Below are 25,401 nucleotides of genomic sequence, written 5' to 3' on the forward strand. Positions count from 1 at the left end.
TAGCATGATTGTGAGTGCAGTGACAGCGTTTTCCTCTCAACCCTTTTTTTCTCCTCCCTCTAGCCGGTGTCTAACACCTGCCTCTCCTGCGGGCACCAGTTAAGTCGTGGTGACTGGCAAGCGAGGTAGTTAGCATTCACATCTCGTCTGAAGAGGAGCCAAGCGGCTGCCGGCTTAGTCTTTGTGCCAGGCGCGCATCCGTCTCCGGCAAATGCCCAGTCATGTCACCGATTCTCGCGGGCTGTCAATACACATTTACGCAGTTCAATCCCCCCCGGTCCCCCAGGCCACTAAGAGTGCCCCATTGATATTCAGCTATCAAACCCAAGCACTGCCTGTTCCAGTTTAGCCCACTTATAGTGTGTGTGTGTATACCGGGCCTCTACGGCAAGGTGTTTTAAGTGAGAGCTTATAGCACCCAGTGCGTTAGTGATATTGCAAGTGCTGCAATGCATCTCAAAATGAAGGTTGTCTCGCACCAAACTGTGACAGGCTGAAATGAATGGGTCTCTTTCAGCAGACGTCCCGCCTCTTTACTGCAAGCGTCACGGCTCTGCTGAATCCTCAGCGTCTAGATAAACACGTGACCTATAGGTGGAGCCGTGTCGCAAGCTCAATGGAGGCTAACGATGCTGTTATTGAAACCTGCTACCAAACATTCATTTAGCACAATTGGAGAGCATTTGCATAATGCACACACACACACACGCAGGCAGGCTGCTCTCTGTGATTCTGTAATCACTGCTCTTCCCTTGTGGGATATTTTTGGAGCTTATTGTTTGGGAGCTGAGGCGTCTGTTGTATCTGCTTCTCTCCAACACGCGTCCAGATCCAGTTCCACTTCCCAATGTTTGAATTCGCTGGAGAGTCCGGACACTTGTGTTATCAAACAACAGTGATCCTTTTCTCATCACAGCCCAGTATCCCTCTCCTCCCTTATTTTATTTTTTTGTCTTCCCCTTTTCCTTCCCCCAAGGCGGCGTGGCCTTCACGGCCAGTAATTACAGGCTGTATCAAAGCTATATATCACCTGATATCACAGGAGACCTCAGCAGACACCTTAAGGGACAGCAGATAGCATTGTGGCAAGCTGGTGCATGACCCCTGAAGGAGAAAAGCAGGTCAGGAAGGAGCAGAACCCTACATTCCCCAAACATCCAAACACAAAACACAAAAACACGTTCTTCTTTCTGCCTTTTCCTTTTGTGTCTTTTTGTATGATTTTAATTCAGTGTTTTGGTGGATGTCAACAAACTTCAAGGAACAAAGACGAAAATATTTTTTATCTTCTTGCAGTTTGTGTTTATGCACATGACACAAATAAAGGTTAATAGACACAACAGCTTGATGAGTCTCTTGAGGACGATAAAACTAAATGAACGCAACCTGTGGTTTGAACCTAATGGCCCTGTGACAGTTGACATTTGACAGCCTTCCTGTTAATGACGTTAATGTGGAAAACAAATGCCTCCGGGCCATTATTTACTTCGGCACACTTTGAGTGGAATGCACAAGATAAATGACTCTGCTTCTGTCAGATGAGACCATGTGCTGACGGAGCGACAAGAGTGATTGAGGGATAAGGAAGGAAAAGCAGATGGGAGGATCCCTTTGTCCTTTACAGATGATCTTTCCCATACGTTGCCGTTCTCATTATCCTTGGCTTTTGACCTTATTTCAGAGTTGAAGGATTTGATGAGATATTTGTTTGAGCGGGGGGAGCAGGATTAACGGAAGAATCCCCTTCGGCTCTTTGCCCATCTTCATTTAAATCCCCTCATTTCGAGCAGGATATTAGGGGTGTAGGTTCTTTGGGTGGAAAAGGAGGAATCTGAGTTCTATTCTTTGCCTAGATGACACAAATTCTAAGATGTGGAAATTGAGTGACTTTTTTTCCAAGCGAGTTATGAAAGTCACAAATGTTCCCGTTAACTTCATCGATCAAACCGAGCGAGGCTAACTTGTATTTAGCCCTGTCCTCACTTCCCCTTTAGCAAGGCATTCATTTATTTTTATATATTTTAATATATCATCATAAAAGAACACAACTCTGATGTGTACAGACAAGATTTCAGTGTTTCTATTATGTGTAATTATACCCTAGTACACCACCATTTAAAAAGTAATCTGTCTGTTTCCATGCGCTTAACTGGGTTTAGTCTAATGAAAGAGTCTATCAAGTTGCACCTTGGGAAATGTAGGATCCAGTGTTTTTTGAAACATGAGCCAAATAAAAGGGAGGATATCATGGAAATATTAAATATCACTGAATCTCTCTACTTGCAATGCTAGAGGCTTCAGTTTTTATAGCCTCTGTGCAGTTTGTCTCTTTCTGTTTCAACAAAACTGGAAAAATGTGCATATTTATTCAGTGGCATGACAAAAAAATAATGTTGTCTTTAATTTAAGCAAATAGGCATTGACATAAAGAGAGATCTGATCATGCTGAGCAGATGTGAGAGTAATACCATCATTGTTCATGCATGACCCCCAGAGCCTAACAGCAAGTGGCCTCCCTTATTAAAAGGTAAGGTTTTACATAAACATATTTAGATGTCAGATGCATGATTTCCATGTTGTTAATGCAAATATCACACAGGTATTAATAGTTTGTTCCTGCAGATTGTAATAAAAGAGGTTCCCTGGTCCTTTAATTATATGGAATGATCCACTGCCGCTGCAACATTTAGTGATTTGAGTCCTACTGGGCCCCTCGAAGTGGAAATACAAAATGTATTCAAGCACTTAACAGCACACAGAGTATTCGATTATGTTCGAGTGCATATTTTGCATCAATCTCTCGGCAGAGTTTCCATGAGGTCCTGACTGCAAGCCTACCTCTACCACTTTTGCAGGAGTCATTGGTTTGTCTAGTTTACTCCTGGCTGCAGGCTGTTTTTCCATGATACAATTATGTGTTGAGCACCTGACAATTACTGAACAAAAACAAGAGCGATGAGCGCAGCATGGGACAACTGCCTGTTGTATTACTATGAGCAAATAGAGGAGGGTGGATGGTTCAAAAATGATATTAATAAAAGCTCTGACAGAGACGAGATAAAGACACCACCCTTTGCTCTAAAACAAACATGCAGGAAAGCAAACAAATTTCTAACCTCTTCGGATTACTGTAGGAATTTAAACCGTCTTCCCATCTGTCCGTTTTCCCTCCTGCCCTCATGTAACCCTCTTTCCACAAATACATCAAAAAGGTTTATTTTTTCCACATCCTATTGTTTTTCCCTCCCTTCAGCGGCATCTCCTGACTTTCATTATCCTGTCTGATTTTTCTTTTTCCATTCCCATTCCCATCCTCTTTGGTAAGAACCTGCCGCTTTTTAATTTTGGCCCAATTAGTTGCTGGAAATTTCAAGCTGGCTCAGCCCGGTTCTCCAGACACGGCCCTGCTTAGTGATTAAACGGAGGAGGAATCCCGGGGTGGCAAATGGGAAATGTTCAAGGACATCTCTGCGGTATGAAGCGGATCGGCATCTCTCAGGAGAAACTGATAAAACAAAAAACGGAGGGGATTGACTCTGACCATGCCACTGGTTTGAATCGACCGTAACGGTGTCCATTTTTGGACTCAGAGCTGAATGCCCCATAGACTTTATTACGCCCCTACAAGTTTATCGCTTTGCCAAAGAATCCAGAAGTTTGTCAGTTTCTCACAAATGTTTTTTATTCTTGGCCTCCTTCGTATCACCCCGAGGAACCTTGGAGCTGGCTGCAGGGTCTTCTGGTGTCAGATTAATAGCTGTTTCAGTGGTGGCTGCCTAAACATTGGGTTTTAGAATGTGTTAAAAAAATAGTAGTAGGAGGCCTCAGACCATTCGTCAGCCATGGGAGTGAGTTTCACTTGGATGAGTCCAAACAGTAAAGAAAGGGCTAATTCAGACAGGAGCAGGTGGTTAGTCAGAGTGCAGGGAGCAGACTATGCTTTTTCCTTCCCTCTGTCTGATAGTTGCCCTTCTCCGCTCCATAGTCTTTCACCCTGTTCTTCTTCTGCATCTTCCCTTTTTAATAGACATGTGCCAACGTAAACATTTGATGTCTTCTTCCCTGAAGTGCTGGATCCCCCCCCCCCCCCCTTCAACATGGAGCGGGCGTGCAACTCCTACTGACCTTTAATAACTTTGCTTGCTATTCATCATCTCTCCCAAGATAAAAACAACATCCCTTCATTCATTTTCAGATTCATGGTTCATTTTTGGAATGAGATCCAAAACGTCTTTCATCTCTGCAGTCAACCCCTCGCCATAAAAAATTACTCCTACTCTGATCTTCACATTAATATCTGCAATTGTCAAATTGTGGTGCTTTAATTGAGTGCCTGACTGGAAGAAGTAATCCTGAGGGACAGTCAACAGAAGTGAGTGGACAGCTCTGTTAATTTTTGCCAACTATTACTTTTTTAGCAACACTTTTATCTTCAGTATTTCGGTCCACTGGCCAGCTTGCATGTCAAAAGCTGTGGTTTAATTCAAACCCTGTGCAGAGTTAGTGGGGTTTTTAAAATTTGGTGAACATATTTGCATACAAATGGCGGAAAATTGCAAATTTTCGATCAGTATACAACCAGAATGTGAGCATCCAATTAGAATTTACAAACCCAACTTTTATTTAATTCGGACAAGGAACAATTAAAGGCATTTTTGCACCCTAAAATCCGTGGCACCTTTCACTCCTGTTGACCATACAAAGTAAAAAAAAACCTAAGGCTCTGGAGATGGTGACTGAGCAAATCAAAAAAGGTCTTGACTCAATTTCTATCATTTATTTGTATGATATGATGGTAAATCATCTCCATGCAGTTTGTTCCCACCAGTCTTCCCTCTATACCCTTATTCAAACCACCTCCCCGAGTTGCCATGGGCAACAGCTGCGTTAGTCATGACCTTCCTTTCAACTTGTCTGGCAAGACCATGTGTTGAATTTAATTTTAATAATTGGTGAAATGCCTTTTAAATGGCAGTATAAAGTTATGCAGCGGTGATATGTTTGCAATGGTTTTGATTAAATGGGATAGGGGTGAGCAGGCAGTTCATCTCCTAAAAAAAATATTTTGTCAGCGTGTCATGTAAACAGGATTATAATAGAGAATTGTTAGTTTATGCAGTCATATAAACAGCTTAAACAAACTGCTGTCTCAGTTTTGGCAGGGGTAGCCTCATTGCTGCAAGTAAGCATATCTAATTGGATCCAACCTTATTAATCACTTAAGTGAAACAAAGGCAAACATCAAAATAATGTAATACATAATTCATTTCATTTTTACTACACAGTCAGTGTGCAGCTGAGGGCCACTGTGTCGCCAAATAAAACTTTCAGAGACTCCACAGATGCAAAGATGCATCACTAGCCTTTGGCACAGTGCATCTGCACATCTGAATCTCCCAAACATCAGAATTATTACCCCCACCACACTCTGCTCTCTGTTGGGGGGTGAACCGTCTTTGTCAATCACTGCTGTGTTTTGCAGGGCAGTTTAAAATGTAAATGGCTTCAGGATCTCAGCCAATGAAAGGAAGGCCGTGCTCGCCCCTTTTCCTGAACAGATATTTATCTTAGATGTGGGACTTTTTTTTATGTTATATGTGTCATTGTATGCTTTAATAATTCACCGCATCTAAATCACCAGATTAACCTTTTGCTGTGTTATTTAATACGTGTAATGCTATTCTTTTTACTGTTCTCTTTCCCCCTATAACAAGCAAGAGCTTTCTTGTTTCTCCCCTCTGTTGTACAACTCCCAGCTTTTGTCATGGATATTTAAAATGTGTCACTGGGCCAAGTGAAGTTGCTCGTCGTCAAATGTTACTTGGAAATGACTCATCTCTAAGAGTTTAGGGGCGTGATGAGGTCCTACAGTTCCGCCGAAACGACGGATGACTCAAACTTGGCTGAGAAAATCTCCACCTCTCTTAATCCTGCTATCTTCCCCTCTCTCTGTCTCTTCCCCTTTCCTCTCAATTACTGTTTGACTCAGAATCCCTCCTGCACTCCTCAACACTCCTTTCCACTTTTCCCTATTTCACTTTAATGTCTCGCTCTTTCTTTGTGTCTCCGTCACATCACCCTACTTTCTAATTGGCTTACGCTCGGCATGAACGAGTAGACACTGTTCAAATTCTCTGGGTGTTGTACATGCGAGGGCAACTGAAGTGGGATCTACATTCATACCCTTTCCCCCTAACCTTGCTGAGGCGAAATCAAGGCAGCGACATGAGGAGCGGTTTCACCTTGTTTCCTTTGTGCCTCTCTGATGGCTGCCGACAGTTAGCACCTCACAAAGGACCGGTTTTATTAGACCTGGTCTCATTCAGCCAGTCTCTGCCTCCTCGTTTCCATTTTGGCAAGAGCATACATCTAGAATTTTGTTGAAGATTTCTCCGATACAAGTTTCTGGAAATGGCATTCTTGTGATAGACGCCACAGGGATGTTTGTGTGTGACATCCCCAATGACATCCTCCTTTTACGGGATCTATTAACATTTTCTATCATACATATGACCTTTGTCAAGGCTTTAAAGGCGGCGGGGTCATTCTCTGAATTCCAATATACAAGCAGGGTATTCTAAATTGTATTTTTCAAAGTAAAAGTAGTTATTTCCTGGCTGTGTGCAGTGCCTCCTTCCTAGCCTTGAGCATAACCTACCCTGCTCCATTCATCTTAGCCACAACTCCATAAAAAAGCTCTGTCTCTATTAAAGACTGACGTCCTTTTAGCAACTGCTCATGCTGATAGCCACAACCTGTTAAAAGTACTGCCTGCAAATACCATTCAATAGCATGCGTTCTAGAGAGCAGTCACTCTCTGAGCGCATGTTTCGGAGAGATGTTTTGTGGCAGTTAACTGCTCTGATGAAAGATCTGTCTTTGATCGATCCTGGCGGATTGTCCCTCCACCTCGGCCGACCACTCACTCATATTCATTGGCACACACACACTCTTTTCGAGGGTTTTGTCTGTCTAGAGTGGCCTCTCCCGCTGGCCCCACACTTGCTTGTGAAAGCTAATTATACCAGGCTATTTTCTGACCAGGGAGCATGTCAATATTACACAGTGGGAGAGCTCTCACTCGCCCCGCGCTGCATCTTATTCATGAGCCTTAATTCCATCAATGGCCTCCTCAGCCACTGGACCGTGGTTGTTCCTTAGTCTGGTCCGATTTTAAGGAAAGTGCTTTTGGATGCAGCGGAGCAATGCAGCACCATAACAGACGCACAACTCGCCGTACCACCCACTCACCATTTACTTTAGAGGATGTACAAAAGCGCTTTTTATAATGCACGACAATGGCTTTTGTGGGCGCCGACATGGACCTAATTCTCTCATGTATATGCTCATTGGAGTGGGGGTGACAGAGGGTGGGAGCTGAATGACTGTGGTGGAGGCGATGATGCTCTTGTTAGGGAATTGAACGGGATGCTTAGCTTGTCTGTGCAGTGCTATAGCAATTCTGGATTGATTTTTATTAGAATTTCCGAATTTAAGCGGTTGGCGAAAATTCAACCTCATCATTTCCAATGTTTACGTTTGTCTTACTTATAACAGGTCATTCACATGGTCAAGGACCACGACAAGTGGCTTATACATATTTACATTCATATTTCTTTAAACTTATTTCTTTTTTGCAGAGCAGGGACCATTTGCGGAATTTTCTGTGAATCATTTGTGAATAATGACATATTTAGTGGTTAGGGAATTGATGAATGTGTACATTTTGATGTGGATTTCAATGTAATTTCATAAGGGAACTGTTGAGCCTTTGCGGAGGTGTGTACTCTACTGATTTGATTCAACTGAGTTGTTTAAATGATACCTATTTTATGCAGTTTGACCCAAACAGGAGCCATCTTAAACTTTCACAGAGAAAAACTGAGGACTATATTGCTGATGATGCAAATACCTTCTCTAGTGGTGCAACTTCATTTTGGCAAGGCCCTGAGGAGTCATAAATTTGAATTTGTCTGCATTATATCGTAGATGGAGAGTAACATTTTGCCCCCGACAATTCAGAAGCAGACTTTTCTTTATATGCCTTTTTGGCTCAGACAACTAATTATTGTTAATGAAATTATACCCTCAGCTTTAATCTATGGCATATGAGCCACGATAAAGGCTAGGCAGGAGGGGAGACAGAAAGTTTAGACAGAAAAGAAGAGAGGCAGAGACTTTCTTACAGTTGGAGAATGACGGAAGAGGGATGCAGCAGAGATAAAAGATGCTTCATCCTTCAGCCCTGTATCCTTCTTGCCTGCTGATACTGCTGCCATGCAATCGAGTTTCTCATGTCACCTTGAGAAGCTGATGGAATTTACTTAACGTCCACCGGTCCCTGACACTGTTGCTTACAATGCTGTTCGCTCGCAACTTCAAACCCCAATCTGCTGTGGTTGGATTAGTTACGGGATCAGAATTTGAATTTGCCTTTGCAGAGATCTTGGTTTGACATCAAACTTTAAAGAACCTTCTTAAGGGCCACTGCTGTTGGATGTATCCCAGTTGCTTCCTCTGCTGCTTCACCCTAGGCCTTCCTCGTGATGCAACTTGACATGAAAGCACTCCGAACTGTAGCGAAGCCAATGACCCGCTGTCTGTATATTTAATAAAAGATAATAGAGATGATAGAATTGTTGATTCCAATTGGGAAATTAGCTTGGTGCCAGAGCATGAAATAATAAAAATCAGCAAGGTAAAAGAGTTAGGGGATAAAACCTACAACAAGGAAGTTCAATAACAATACAAAACATAAAACCCTAGTTGTACACAAAGTCATAAAAGTTTTAATTATTTGTATTTATTTGAAATTTGGATTTTATTCACTTATTCAGTTCAATGTTTTCAGTTTGGAAAATAATGAACCAATCAGTTAGGAATACCAGGAAGAATACAGCTATCAGTAACCAATTAATTAAATTGTATTTACCCCCTGGTGGCTTGCGGCAGGTATAGGTCGTAAACCCCTCCTCATCCCAGTGAAAAAGGCATTTTTACTTACACTTACATTTTTCCAAAAGATGATTTCTGTCTTTCTTTGCTATTGATTGGTGATATTTACTCATGCACAAAAATATTTTCTTTGAGGTTTCGTCTGCAGCAATAGAAACCATAGCAACCAAGCTTGGTGTAACCCTGAGATGTATTTGTGGGAAACGGGTTAGGCCCAAACATAGCTCCACTAATCCTACTTTTGAGACAGGCCTCGGGTCATAATAGATCCCGTAGATGATGGAATTAGGTGAGGATAACACATTTTTATGTTCCGTCCAATATGACAACAGTGTGTGTCATTTTTCATCATGGTGGGCAATAAATCTTCTTCTACAGACAAAGACACTAAATACATACTGGTGTTGGGGAAACATGCCGAGCAGAAACAGACAGGTTGACATGCTCCAGACTTTGTTTTTCACCAGAGTGAGACTCCCCCTCTCCTCAGGCTGTATCTCAGGAGACCTGTTGGAGTGGAAGGGAACTTAAAAGACAGCTAAATGTCTTGGCTTCCCTTGACAAATTCAATTGGACAGTGGTGCTGCATGGGGTGAAATACAAGGGACGCCTTGTCACCTCTACTAGTACAGGAAAGGGCCAGAACTATATCAGTCTTTGTACTTCTTGTTCAGTCCTTGTTCACCTCGCTTGCACTCGTGGTCTGTCAGAGGGAAAGCTCTACATAAATCTGAAGCGGTCATGAAATACTGCTCCTGACTCGGAGCTTTAGAGGAAGATGTTCGATGTAAGTTTAGAGCCTGTGATGTTTGTACAAATTTTAAAACGGTAAATTAACAAGAGTGTTTAAACAGTAAATTGATTAACTGCTGAGCCGTTCAACAGGAGATGACTAAGGTTTTTAGAAATCAGGATAATTCACAGCTTAAGGCTTCTCCAGTATCAAAGTAATCCAGGGATAGCTCTCTGTACATCCATGGGTACATTGCAAAAAGGAAATGTTAATATGATAAAAGTCATGCAATTCTGATATATTTTAACCTGCTCAAGTTGTATTTTCCCTCTGCTGCCCTCCTTACATTAACATAAATGGTACATCTTGTAATGAATGAGACCTCTGTGCCTCCATGGGCCAGTAAATTACTTTCCTCTCAGACTTAAGTTGTGACTGACAGCGCCTTGGGCATATTGACACCGAGGAGACAGCAGATTTCTGTGAAGCCCAAGCTTTTAATCCCATCCATGCTTCTTCCTGGACAATTCCTTAAGACCTGTGGTGATTTCACGCATGCCAATGCAGGCCTGGACCCTTGCCGAGCTATCGATGCCTGACCCCTCCTGTATCGAACACTAAGGTTACTCATAACCCCTGCTCATCTTTCATTATCGAGATGTGAATAAGGAAGGTCAGGGGGTGGCTCCCATCGATCGGTCAACACAGGAATATTTGATTGTCACTCGAGCGGCTCTGCCAAGACACTCCTCTTCATGGCAACAAAGGTGGCCATTTTGAATGTGCAAAGAGGTTCAACATGGTAAACATGGAGTTTTGAAATGGCTGTTTAAAATCCTCCAAGGTCAGGGTTAGTCTCATCTATCCTCTTATTTTGCTTGATGATCACAAAACAGCAGCTGTACCGATAAATCTATTTATTTCTAAACCTGTAGCCTGTATGGAGCGTTTTGGTACTAGAGGCACCTGTTTGTGTCTTTGTGATATGAGGCAATTAGCAGCTAAACTCCCTCCTATAAGCTAAGCTCTGCATATGTCCATTAGAGAAGCAATGCAGTTTTAGGCTTTGAAAAAGGGCTTTGAAGAAGGAAAGTGCTGGAAGCAAATACTGGCCCAAGTTGGACATTGGAAGTTACCATGGTGACAGGGACTTAAAATGAAAAATCTTTGCTTAAAGGCAGGCCGTGTGTGTGTGTGTGTGTGTGTGTGTGTGTGTGTGTGTGTGTGTGTGTGTGTGTGTGTGTGTGTGTGTGTGTGTGTGTGTGTGTGTGTGTGTGTGTGTGTGTGTGTGTGTGCGTGCGTGCGTGCGTGCGTGCGTGCGTGCGAAAAGTAAGAGGGAGAGAGAGATGGTGGTAGGGATTAATGATACAGTGCCTATTGATTTTGAAGATTATAAATAAAGTGAATAGAGTACTATTCTGTTCTCTCGTTGGTATGAGTACTTTTGCATTCTGTTGCAAACAAGGTCTGAACTTTTTTTCTACCAATTTTCTAAAATATAGATTGAATGACAGTCCAAGCAAAGGATTAGAGTCTCTTTGTGGTTGCCATGCAATGCCTGCAGTCACATAAGCTCCCTAAAGCACTGCTTTGACTTGAAGCAGCAGCAGTCGTCGGTCTTTGTGCGTAACAAACAGGACTTGATGCCTTGAAAAGTCAAACCAGTGGCATTTCTGCCTCTCGGATTCTTTTTTTAAATTCCCCATCCGTCCGTTTGAAGGCCAGCACAGCAGTGGCACCACTGGGTATCGGGCCAAAAAATCTGGCGCTTGCAGAGATGCTCTTGAGATCGGCTCAGAATCTCAGCAGGAACGGTTCAAAAGGCTAACCCTTGTCAGCTATTCAATGGGGCCTGTCACTCAGATATTTCAGGATGGATTCCTTTATGCTATAGAAAGTGTATGAATGAATGTAAATGTCTGTGTAGCCTCTAGCCGGTTTGCAAGTGCTCTCACATACGTGATTTCAAATAAGTCACTGATGCATATATGTGCGCAAACACCCACCTGCCCGTCAGAAATCTTTCTTTAAACCAGGCATTTCAAATTATTTAATTTTCTTCAATGTGACACATTAATATTCATATCCTTGTTGTGAAAAAGATATTACCCAATCCTACCTTTTACACATTCCCCCTAGATGAGGTTTAGCCTAAAATGGGCCTACAGGCTGAAAGTCCCAGGGGCCTTTGCTGGAGAATAAATCAAGCGTCACCGGGATGATGGGGAGCAGCATCATTTGTCGGCAAGAATAGAAAAATTCATCCCAGAAATCGTAAATCTCTAGGCAGCCAGGCCCCGGTGAATAAGCCTCACCCACCAAACAAATCGATTCCTGAAGTTATTGCACATTTCAATCCTCCCCTCTGCCTCCATGCAGTCACCTGAAGAGACACGGTGGGCGTCATGATTTACATATACATACCCGGAGATTAGAAGCTGCTTGTTTTTGACAGTGACAGATATTTATTTATATGTTTACTTTTAACAGAAGAGATATATTGGAATGTGTTATTAACCTTGTGAAATGAATATTGGGGTCAGCCAGGTGGTTTCATTGTGTGGTGGTGGAGGAGAGAAAACACTTTTCCAATCAATGCCTGTTCTCATAACAACGCTTTTCAAAACATGTGATAATGAACTATTGTCCTAAATGTACTAGAAATAAATTATATTTTTATAGAATACAGAGATAAACAGATTACATTCAGTCCTGTATAGGTTTCTAGGCTCAGACATTCATTGAGGTTGTTTAACATATGTATAGCTCTTGAAAATGTCTGTACAATGCAAAACCCTTTAAGATATAACATGTTCCTTATTGATCAGAAGTGAAGGAAGCTGCTGTCTCATGGGAAATGATCAGACGATATTGTATCTTATAGACTGTCAAAAATGCTATGTTGAGTTGTCAGTACTCTGTGGCAGAAATCCCCGGTGCCTGGTTTTAAACAAGGGCAGTCGGGAGATAATGGCGGAGTACTTGAGCCGGTGTTTTAATTAGCAACTGCCATAACTGCAGCATCATGTAAATCATATACATGTCTGCTCGCATGATGACATAATTTACATACAACACAGCTTCCTAGCCATTTATCTAATTATCACCTCAGTGTAAGTGGAATTTTGATAATAACAGCAGTAATGTCTGCGGAAACTGTTATTCCAATAAACATTAGTTTCAGGCAGATTCAGTTCACTCACAGGATTAAACAAAGACAATACAGTGGAGATTATGCATTATTTATTCGAATTTCCACTCTGCCTACAAGGTTTCCGTTTGTGTGGGTGTGACGATATGTGAACTAATATTGGCAGAATTTGGAATCACTAACAAGTTTAAACAAAACATAGTTCTTTTCTCCTTTTTTTCTTTAAGAGCTGCACAGTTTTCAAGATATGTATCTCCAGACATCGAAGGAAACGGTTGAGGATTAGTCTGCCGAGTTTATCTTTTCCCGCTTGAGATAGACATTTGTGTCTGTGCTCTGAAAGACCGCTGACTGTGCCCCTGCCTTGACAGCAGAGATAAGCTGTGCATGTGAATGTATGTATGAATTCACGTCAAAGAGGATTCATTACATGAGCTCTATTGTCTCCTAAAGAATAGTTTTATATATTACGATTGTGTGGAGGAGCACAATTGAACTTCAATATGAACTCATAACACACTCATTCTAAATTAATTATCATTGCTGTAGATTAGCATAATTGTATTTTATTGTACAATTTAAACCATATGCTTGCAATATGAACTCAAGCTATACTTTCCTCATCAAAGCAATTTCCCTTGATTTATTTTGCTAAATAATTCCTTTTTCCTAATGTTGAATTTGGACGCATCCTATCTCCCCTGGTTCTGCCCGGCATGTGCCAAAATTATTCTTTAATGGAATTTTGGTGCACACCGCCAAATAGATCTCCTCAGTGTGTGCAGCATCACGGACTGACCTTTCAGGTGGAGAGAGAAATTGCATCACCTAATACCTGTTGTGGCACCAAAAGGGATGGATTAATTTCAAAGAGGCAATACTGGGAAAGTTTGATCTGTCTGCCTCTGGATTTCCATTCCTTAAAAATAACACAGCGATGGACTCTTACTCATAATTTCTGAAAAGGAACTCCTGTGGCTTACATCAGTATAGTGAAGTATTTTTAATGTTTTTGCCAACAAGAAGTGTTTGGGTGAACTAAATGTGAAGTATACTTGTTCACCCAGAGGTTTGTGGTTTAAAATTCTGAGATTTAAATGTTTGAGGTTTACATTTTGTGAGATTGGAGAAATATGAGATACAACAGTTGTCATTGATGCCACAAATAAACATGTCAAAATACTTGTGGTTGTTATTCCAAACCACAGCAAGTTGTGTTCCAAAACCTCTCATAAAACATAATGTGCACTTTTCTTTTTTGATTGAATCTATATGTTTTATAAATGCTTGGGTTATCCTTTCAAAACATCTGTAAATGCAATGTTAACCACTTCTCTTAAACCTGAGCGGTATCATTTCTGTTCTCTTGAAAAACATGGGCGTATGTACAAAACCAATGTTCCCTGAGGGAGGGGAACGAGGTGCAATGCATCCGATGTATTTCTCTCAACACGGTTGTCAAGGCCAATGAGAATATTGCAAGCACGGGAGGTCCCACCCTCCCTGAGGAGTATAAGACATGCTGTCTCATCTACTCAATCAACCCTGCACTTCATGGAGCCCTTAGGCAGGGATGTGCTCACCTGTGTTGTACCTCGTTTCCCTCCCTTGGGGAACATTGCATCGCACCCCGAGACGGCAGACGGCATTGCATTTGCCACGCCAGATCCACTACAGCCCCGGTGCTACTTAGCTGGAGGATAAAGTCAGCTGTCCTGCAGACCTCATTCAACAACCCTTGGCCACAAGCACAGCTCTTGGAACTTTTCTGCTTTATAATCCTGCAGCATACATTTCCTGGGGAAACTGGGGCTTATTGGGAGAGTGGTTTTCAATGGTAAAGCGGGAGTGTCTTGGTCATAGGAGGAATGCTAGCCTGCCCGGCTGGCTCTCTGTCTTTAAGGTCTAAAAACAAGCAGAAGGGCACGGAGAAAAATTTGGGTAACAAGCTTGGCCATCTTTACTAACCTTGTTTGAAGGTCTCTCTGCTTTCTCTGGGGTCATTTGGCTGGCTAAAATGGTGGAATTGCTGAGAAAAATTGAAATGTTGCTAGTGAACCAACCATCAAAATGAATATGGAGAAATGCAGCTCACTAGCAAGCTAAACATGTAGATATAGTATGTACAGGGAGCAAACTCACTGCTGATGAATGAGTCACTGACAAAGCTCGAGCAGGTCCAGTTTCCAGAGATTAAGTGCAATTAGAATGAAGAGACTCATACTTCTTTTGAGGGGGGGTGAGGCATCATGTGCCTGCAACAATCCCATTGGCCCTGAGAGGCTTGTTGAAAGGGTACAATCTCCATACCGCTGTGTTTTCCTGACCGAAAGGCAACTTGTGGTTAAGATCTGTCTGAGAAAATCAGCCAACCTAAGGTAAATAAATTCCTCCTCGGAAGCGAGTGCTCACGATGGGGCGAGTGCAGCACTTCCCCTGAGGTGATACCCCTGACCTCGCAACCGTGTGCTGTCTGACAAAGTAGCAGCTCAGAAAACTCAGCTTCTCTGCAGATTTACTTTTCTTTGCTCCAAAAGACAAAACTATCCTGTAACAAAAAAAATAAACCATATATTTTTGTGTGTTCAGGTTAGCGTCCTATTAACCGATGTTTCATTTCAATGTTGATTAAGAAATATATGCATAGAGAAAACATGTATACATGTATATGTTTTGCTTTTGTGGTGCATTCCGGAGGACCAAATATTTGCATCATGAACTTTTAGTGACCACAGTTATTGACATCAGTCTTTACCCTGCAGATTGTTTTCTTATAGCTGCCATTGTTAAATACATATGATCAAATAAACAGTGACTAAACAATCTTAAAAAGATGGACATGTGCCTTTCACAAACCAAGTGGTCATAAATAGTTTTATAGAGAAATTGTGAGGCAAGATATTTTCTTGGCGTAGCGTTCAGTCAGTGGGCAAATGTACAAATAAGAGGAAAACAATGTGACCATTTTTTATATTTGTCTCATCCATCATTATGAGCCATAAACAAGACCAATCTCTCTTCTCACTTACAAAATATTATTTTTGTCATCGTCTCAGCGAAAGTGCCCACTCGTCCGAACTACACAGCGAAACAGGAAAAGCATGTGTTTATCAAGCTGAGCTTGTGCTTCACTTTAGAGACTTGGACGAGAACCAAGAAAAGAGCTTCCTGGGTGAATCCATATCCCACCTCCAACCATAAATTCTCCCAAATTAACTCTGATTTTTAAAATACTCAGTGTTCCAGTTAATCATCTCTTCCCATCCAGTCGCGGTGCCTCAGTGCCACTGCGTTTTTCTAAGCTCGTTGTTGCATTGGGATGAAGTGCGGCTTATCGTCCAAATACAATATTAGAAAGAGGGAAAACTGTGTGATGTAAAATCTTATGAAAGCTACTAATCTGTGTGAATGGCTAAGAGGGATTATTCTTGTCAACAGGGAATAAATCAGCACAAGATGCTCATTTTTGTAGAGATGGCATCGAATTTATGTAAGCGGAGGAAGTGGTTGATCAGAGATGGTCAGTGTTGACCTTTGTGTGACCACCCTTAATGAAACTCTTATTCCACACTCAATGGAGACTGATAAAGGTCGTTCATATAGCTCCTGCACAGCTTCCCTGCTTGATTCATTTGTGCTTCGTTCCACACAGCTAATCCTGTAAAAAAAAGGAAGATGGCTGATGTTTTGTCCCCGATAGTGTTTGTGCAAACAGTCTGACAGGGCCTGGTGTTTTTCTAAGGTTTAACTGCATGCTGCTGATGCCACCTGCAGCACTGTGTTCGTCTTTAATTCAATTGTCTCTATCATCGGTGGCTATTCACATTGATTGATCGCCTGTTAAATTGTAGGTGCATGCGTGCGTTTGCATGTTCATTCTCATCCGTGTTTGTGCAGTGGTATTCAAGCTTAAGTGCTTGAGAACAGTGGATCCCTTCAGCGATTCACTTCAAGTCCTCCACTCCCACACTCAGCCATTGTATTTATGTTGTATATGTTCATCCCCCATCTTCCTCTTTCTCTTTTTAATCTGCATTGAGCAGCTCAGTCTGTGTTGTCGAAACAAACTCTGCAGCTGTAGAATTTGGTGGATTCAGTGGTAATTGGACTTAAATATTTGCAACCCAGAGCGGTCAATCCACAAATATATCTAGGCTACCATGATTCACAAATATTTCACAGTTCTTCAAACAGTTTTTTTGTGTATGTGTGTTGTGTCTAATCATCCCCAAAAAACTGAGCAGTTTGCAGATACACACAACTTACTTGACATTTGTGCATCCATTTGTACATGTAAAACTTCTGCAGATCACTTCTCAGTTTCTAAGTAAATTATATTTTTGACATCCCTCAATTTGATTACTGATTTTTATTCAAACTGTTTTCCAATGACAAAAAAACTATGAGGTGTCCCTAATCCATAAATGTGCAATACCAATTTTATGCGTACAATCAGAAACACGCTGCTTTTGTACTGTATTCACAGGTACCAGTCTCAGTTGCTGGCTGAGAGTCTGAATACAATATTTAAATTTATTTATGTGTAATTGACCGGCCCAATCTCTCCTGCTGACTGGCATCTCATTTAATACACACAGTAAAGGTAAACTGGAATTCTGTTATAGAGCCCATTCCATTGTGATTGTTTTCCCTTCCCTTATATTCGTGCAAAGCATTTTTCCAATATGTGCTGCTGGGAAGAATTATAGTCTGCATTGAAATGGAACAAAAGCCTCCATCTCCAATAGTTTTTCATCGCACTTCTATAATGTTGTTGGACTCGAAGGATAAAAAGCAGCGAAGCAGAACCTCAGATATCTTCTTTTTCATCTCATGCATTCTACTTCCTTATCAAAACCTGGCATTACCCACAATGCAACTCACCTACCGACAGTAGTTGAAATGCCAGTAGAAGCTAATGTCCATGTGAGCTGCTAGCCACAAGCAGAGGCTAACAAGACGCTGATCGCTTCTTTTAACACGTTGAGTCTTTAGCCAGTAGATTCAGTCATGGAGGTGAACTGAATCCACGTAGTACTTTTATGTGAAGTTGGAATTTGTTGATGGAGAGAAACTTCTCAGAGAAGCAATTACCCACACAGATTTCCTTTGTGTGATTTAATTTCACCATATGAGTCCCGTCACAACTAATGGATAAAATGCAAGTAGTCACTATGGAGACAAACTTCCAGTATTCATTATGTCGAGGCTCATATATATAAATTTATATACACACAAAATTACCCATAACCCTACACAGATTTGTTCAGTTCAGCATTCACAAAAAATATCAACGTGTTCATTGAACACTGAGCTTTAGCGTGGTTGATAGAGTTTATTTGATCTTCCTCTGCTCGAGGTATCTTCGAAGAAATAAGTACGTTCAGTATGTTCAAATAACAGAACATACTGAATAAAAGATTATTTTGCGTTCTGTTGCAACTCCATAAGAGAAAACCTGAGACGTATGCTTGTTGATAAGCTTCTCTGTGTGAACATCAGGCTTCACCTGAGCTTGATGAGCTAAATGCACAGTGCGTTTGGCCGCTGTGTCTCTTCCTCTTGTTACATTATTTTCATGGGAGTTTTAAAGGTTGGGGATTTTTTTGGTGTTGCACCAGGAGACAGGCTGAATGAGAAAAGATGGATGCTGTGGTGCACAGCTGGGAAAGATAATGAATGAAGTCAACTGTGGATGGCGAAGACCATCACTGAAACGCAATGGGTCCCGACAGGGATGCGGATATTGACCCGTCCGTCACGATCCCTCCCTTTCTTTACAAATACAAACTCTTACAAGTGTGTACAAAGCCTGGCCCGCACACATAGACACACACTGCAGTTTGCACATAAAACAAAAAAATACCAACAAGCACTTAGACTTTGCTCACACGCTCTCGGCCCCTGAAGCACTTTCTTTTTCTATTCCTAACACACTTACAGATACCGATGCGTGCGATATTCTTGGAGACGGATGTTTTTGCTTTTTTTAAACAGAAAGCAAACGGAGAGCCGGCTGAACCGTTTCCTATTTGACTTCTTTCATATGGATTCTATGGAAAGCAGAAGTATTTAGCATGTTGGAAATAGATTCAGCGTATTTTTTTTTTCCACTTGGACTTTTAAAAATCGGCAAACCTTCCGCTCGGTTGATCTTTTCCACCTGATATGAATCACTGGAGCGCTGAAAGGAAACAGTGGTGCACACCAATTCTCTTTCATTATTCTCCAGCGTGGACAAATCTTTCTGTCCCTGACAGCACCTGTGCTGTCCCCTATATTTCTCTTTCTCTATTTTTGTCATTAATTCATTAATTCGCTCTTTCATTCATTTATTTTTGTCCAGTGTACGTGGTCAATGGACTGAGGGGAGTCAACCCACTTACTGTCATCACAGGCAGCAGTGGGATCAGCCAGCGATTATAGTGATTACAGTTTGTGCTTACATAGGACTCTTGTGCTTTGTGCCACATCTCCCCTCGTCAGCTGGCAGTCTGAGCTCTAATCTGCCAGTTATAACAAACAGTAGACGAGGAAAAAGCTGTATGGGGAGAAAAAAGAAATGCAGGAGTGCGGAGAAAAATTGGCCGCTTGTGGCAACATTTCCAAAAATCAAGGGTTGTTCTTGTCCTGTTTTTAAATCTGACTGAGCGTCGTTGTCGCTTCAGAGAGTTCATAACACCTGGAACTTGGGTATTTCTGTTTTTTCTGTATAGTTTTATCATTTGCTTATGTAATCTAAGCCCTCCTGCCAGTAAGCGCACGTAGCCTGCAGTATCATCTAACCACCTGCTGTCTTCCTCCTCCTATAGTGCATATGTCAACCACATACATATCTGAAGACATTAGTCAAAGTGAATCCACCCCCCTACCCCCCCACCCCCCATCACAGCCAAGGTTCTGATGAATTCCTGATTACTCCCCTAATTGGTAATTGTGAAGTCGTTGTGGCACGTGGCACCAGCAGCTTCTCCTGCTATCGATCCAACACCTACTCCCTCATTGATTTGTGCTTAATACATTTAATTGTTATTCTCCACCTTATTTTATGCCTTTGCAGGTGCCCTCAGGACAGGGATTTTGAATATGGGTCAAGATAGATGTTTAGGCTGGGATTAAGTTTGCAATCCACGTTAAATACACATTATGATATTTAATCCCTCAAGAAGAAGTTATTACAAACTATGATTAAAATGCCAGATTCGGTGCAGGCTTAACTTCTAGGGCAGCGTTGTTCCATCAAAAATAAATTCCTGTTGTGCTTTTTAAGGGTTTACAGTAACAAAGAAGTGGAGCACTGCTTAGTAGAAGAAGCCCACAGCTCTATATCCAGGCTGCTTAAAATGTATTGTTTTTGTATACCTGTCCATTCATGCAAGTGTGTGTCTGCGCTCCAACCTCTGCCGGGTTACATCTCTTCTCTCCGTCTCACTTCTAATTCTATGTGACACTTCATCTTAACTTGTGTCCTCACCCGCTGATTGCAAAACCCCCCAGATCCAAACAGAATAAAGCAGAAGTGGTCGTGAGGAGGAAGACTGCAGAGATGAGAGGGCTGCCTCTATAATTGTTTCTCACTTTCACGGGCTTGACCCCTTATTTATTTGACTGGCATTTACTGCCTGGGAGTTAACTCTTCATTGCAGAGGACAAGCCGCAGACATCTGACGAGGGGGAGACTGCGGGTGAAAGAGGGTTAGAGGGGGCCAGTGTGGGCAGGGGTGGGAGTTCATGAACCTATAAAGCTTGCACGGGGGAGAATCGGCAGAGCACATCTCATTACGAGGTTGACTTGAAATGAGATTGGGCCCTTTTTTTTTGCTTGTCCCTCACTGGTTCAATTGATTAGTCGGCAGCCAATCAATGTTAATTAAGGTCTGGAGAACCCTTTAATTGTGGTGTATGAATCATTGTGTCAGACCCCGCCTTGACCTTCCCAAGACTTACACTGTGAACGGCCTTGCTGGGGAATAAATACCTTTTTAATATTGCAAGATAATGCTGGTCTGTTAAACGAGTATAGATTCGGTTGTATACTGTAAGTTGCAGCACTAAGACCGCACGCACACAGTTAAATAGAAACCACACATATACCTTCAACTCCCGTTCCTTATTTTGCAAACAGACGCACAGCACGGGCAGATCGATACTTGACAAAGCGTTTAAGAGTTAATGTCGTGAGATAAGTGTTGCTATTATGTGTGGCGAGAGGCTCCATGCATATGAAGTGGGGCTTTGATTGATGACTGCCAAAAACAAAATGGCACATGAGAACACCACCGGCAGTGTAATTGTGTTTTTTAATGAAGACCTACATTTCACGTTGGAGCTGATTTCGCACTCAGTTGATTGTGTTTGCCCCCCCCCCACACACACACACACACACACACCTCACCTCCACCATCACTAGCACCACCAACATCCATCATGCAGCAATAACAATGTAATCTGGATGTGCTGTGAGGTGCATTGCCTCCAACTCTTCATGAATTTAACCATGACTTGACTTCTGACCTGAAAAAAAGAAAGGTCAAATTTATATTCTCTCAAAAGTAAAAATGTCACAGAAGTCTGTTTTCTCTTCACTCTTCTCTCTTAATCTTCTTTATTTTCACCATGACTGAAGCACTGCACTGATTTTTCGGATTTATTACAGAGTGTTGTTATTAAAGATGTTCCAAAAAAGCACCGACAAGATTATCCCACTGTGAAGCAAAAAGTTTCTCCAACCAATATTTCAACTGTTTAAACTTCAGACATGATGCTTAGAAATAGTTTTGCCATCTCCAACACAGGATCTTTTGAGCCAAAGCCTGAGAGACCATCAGGTACTTGGTCAATTTCTTCAATGTCAGAGGGATAGAGGCCAGTGTTCTTGGGAACTTTAACTGCAGCAGGAAAAAAATGTTGTTTCCTTCCCCAGATGCGCTTCTTGTTTCTGAGCTCTGCACCTCTTGACTTGTTTTTTGGTCCGGACTGTATATAAAGATGGATGGCACGTCTCTACTTCCTCCCACTATCCAGAAATGAAGCCAAAATATCATAGATTCCAAAGCTGCCGTCTCTGCTTCATAATTGTCACCATTATTGCTGCAGACTTAAATAGTTTCTGCGTCATTAACCATCAACTGAACATAATTATTATTATTAAACAAACAATAATTGAAATTACTTTTTTTTTTTAATTCCTTTTCAGATGTAATAACCGGACCCAGTGTGCTGTCGTGGCTGGACCAGACGTATTCCCTGACCCTTGTCCCGGAACCTACAAATACCTGGAGGTCCAGTACGAATGCGTACCTTACAGTATGTATTCCTCCGTGCTCTCACACTCACAATGATCACTGCTCATGTTCCAACTCCGTCGCAGTTCTTCTTTACAGCCGTGACTCATCAACAACACGATCAACATGCATGCTCGTGGTGTTTCCAAATGTTGAAATGATCATCACGGTCCAGTCGGACAGATTAAAAATGCAGCAGGGGCTGTGAAGACGAGCGATGATTTATGTTATTTTAGAAAAAAAATACTTAACACCCTGTGTGAGGTCAGGAAATATTATTCACAGTGTCATTTACATGTGAAAAACAATCCAGCAGTGCGGGAGAGTGTTGTCCATTGACAAAATGCTGTTTATCAGTCACATATTAAGTCTTTGCTGAAACTGACAAGACATTAACATTTCTTCATTTATCTCAACCCGCATCACGTCATTCCTGTCAGCAGTGTGGTAGCCGACACTGTGGGTTATTGGTTGTGCAATTTATTCAGGATAAAGTAAGTATTGTAAAGTGATATGACAAATATGATTAAGGTGACGCGACAGGCAAATAATTTGAGACGGATGTAGATTTGTTTCCCCCGCTGTGTGGGAATGCTAAAAAGAATTCAACTGCACACCTGTTAGTATTAGCTATGTTTCATTTTTAGATGGCGCTCGTCAGAACCTTCCCATCAGCTCCCCCAGTTCACAGCATTTTAATATCTTTGAGGAATCACGTCTGATCAGTGTCTCTGTTGTCGCAGCAGCAAGAAAGGCCACTTGACTTTCATCAAAATCAAAGATTCTTGTTTTCGGTTCAGTTCAGCTCAGTGGATGTCAGTTAATGCTCAGACTATAGGCATCTCTGACGGGAGTAAGTACAAAAACACTAGGATCTAATTAGTGCAGCAGGTGAAAAACACAGTCAGACTGAACGTATGTTGAGGTGGAAACATTTGGGCAGGGACTGGAAGGATCGGTAGGGGGGCAACAGGATGAACACGCAGAGAGGAAGTCCAGGTGAGGCCAGAGGAAGTGGAGTGAACATTGCCACATGACCTTAGCTATTGTGTTTTAATGACCTCTGAAGTGGAATGCTAAACTCGCAATTGCTCTTCCTGCCAAAATCCCGACATGTTCTGCTCAGAAATGACATAAAACCAGACGTATCTGGTCACGGGCAGTTATCTGTCTCGTCTGCAGCTGCTGGGTCCAAGGGAACTCTGATAATTCAGATCAAAACCGTCTTTTGAACATGTGATGTCCTGAAACGGCTCCCTCAGTTGTCTGCCTGACAGGAGCTTTCATGTATGTGCAGTACAAACTATCTGGGCCTGTGATCCACAGCTTGACAGGTGGCTCTTTTGTACCGGACTCTGACATATGCACATTTTACCATCTCAGCTCCCCAGTGTCTTTCTTCCGTGACAGTATCTAACACCCATATAGAGGTGCTGTGATGGGCAGTTACACCTTTGCACAGTCTGCAACCTCGACCTGGGTAATTTTTTCCAGGTTCTTTGACACGTACATGTCTAAAGAATCAGAATGTGTATAGTTGTCACATTTTGAAGCATCAGTAGTTGTAGTAGCATCAGAAATGTTTGTCGATTTATTTAATATATTTGTCTTTATTTGCCATTATTCACAAATTGTTTGTCTTTTAAAGGACATCATGTAGCCAAGACAACATTAATGAACCAAATGCCAATTATTTGTGATTGCGTGTTGTGTATTTCCCTCTCTGTTGATGTGCAAAGACCTTAATCCTTATAGGTATGTAAACCCTCACAGTGTGGACTTGTAGCACTCAGCTGTTCTACTAAAGTCTTGTTTACCTGTGGTTCCAAGCAAACACTGAGGTTTTCTTGTAGGGAGCTGTTTTTACCGAGCTTTGTGGGGGAAATAGTAACGAGATGCACTTTCTGCCTCATGGGGGCAGTTTCTCTATCTTTGACATGAAACAGGGGAGATATTTTTTATTGTGATTTATATTTTCCTGATCCCACTGATTGGATGGCTTCTGTGGCTGCCAGTCCCAACCCCTCGCGATCCCTTTACTTCCCTTCAAGGTAAACTATGTCACTTTCCATAATCTATGGTGGACATACTCACATGTGAAGGCTCTGTGCAAAAATAGTGTCTTGAAATAAGCTTTGTTCACCATGTCTGTCCTGATCTTAGTGACACAATACCCTTGCCATTTATGGGAATTCTCCTAGATCTACTTCATCCATATTGTTCCCCAGTATTTCTTTATTCTCATTGGCTCAAACCCCTGATCTCTTTTTACAATAAGTTATGTAACCTCCGTGCCCGTCAGATTCCTTTACGCTGACTTCTGGCTTCTTATTTGTCACATATTATGACTCCTTCTAAAAATGTTGCCATGAAATGCAGAAGCTTGGTTTTGCCTCTCTGTCACGATCCCAGCGACACAAAGTAATTGCCCTCCGGTCTCCTGGGAATTTAGCGAGACCCATCGGATGCACGGCACTCCCATTCAGCTGTCTGACTCAGCCACCAACCTGCCAGGTTCCTCTTTTTTTTTTTCTTCTTAACAATAAAGTCATCTTCCTTTTTGAAAAGCCGAGTCAAAACACGGAACAGTGAGCCAGTGTTCCTGGCAGCTTTGTTGCTGTAACATTGGGGACGCCTATTAGCGGTGCACAAGGGAGGAAGACGACTGGTTCGACTATGGACGGCATCAAGAACTGGTGCAGGATTAAACATTCTGCTGGCAGTGCCTTAACATTACAGAAGTCTCGTAGGCGTTTATTTGTATGTTGAGTGTAATCAGTAGCGGCCACTGGAGACAGATTTTCAGATGCAGTTAATAACATGGTGGGAATGAAGTTCACGTGTGGCCGCCCAATAGACGATGGAAGCAATAAGACCCTTTTAGGCCAGAATTTACCACATTTAGAGAAACTACCTTGCTTTTATAATGAATCATATAGTCGATCTAAATAGGTTAATCCTGTTAGTAACTGCTGACAAATAATAGAGTAATGTTGGCAACGGGGTAAGGTTTCACACCACGCAGCTCAATTGTGGATGGGCTTTTAATACGAGTCTCTTTACCGAGTTCTTGAGACAGACTGAAGGATTTGAGTGTTTAATAAGAGAAGCAGCCGCCCGTGACTTCAACTCCCCTTCAGTGATGGAGCCTGGACTCAGTATTCCTCTGACAAGCTCTCCCTAATACTCTCTCTTTCTTCCAAGCCACCCTCACTTTCACTTACACTCACTTACTTGTCCTTTAAGTGCTGTCACTAAGTGCCCCCTACCCCCCCAAA

General features: G+C 42.0%; 1 protein-coding gene across 30 annotated transcripts in view; it reads left to right on the forward strand.

Annotated features, from left to right (window-relative positions):
- LOC109634912 (adhesion G protein-coupled receptor L3-like) overlaps positions 1-25,401 on the forward strand; it is a 226,534-nt gene that overhangs the window by 109,957 nt on the left and 91,176 nt on the right. For all 30 annotated transcript variants that reach the window (XM_069518370.1, XM_069518369.1, XM_069518368.1 and 27 more), the window contains one exon: positions 22,036-22,145. In XM_069518370.1, the coding sequence (XP_069374471.1) occupies positions 22,036-22,145 (110 nt within the window). The remainder of the gene's footprint in view (positions 1-22,035; positions 22,146-25,401) is intronic.

This window comes from Paralichthys olivaceus, chromosome 22, assembly GCF_024713975.1.
Source record: "Paralichthys olivaceus isolate ysfri-2021 chromosome 22, ASM2471397v2, whole genome shotgun sequence".
Lineage (NCBI taxonomy): Eukaryota > Metazoa > Chordata > Actinopteri > Pleuronectiformes > Paralichthyidae > Paralichthys > Paralichthys olivaceus.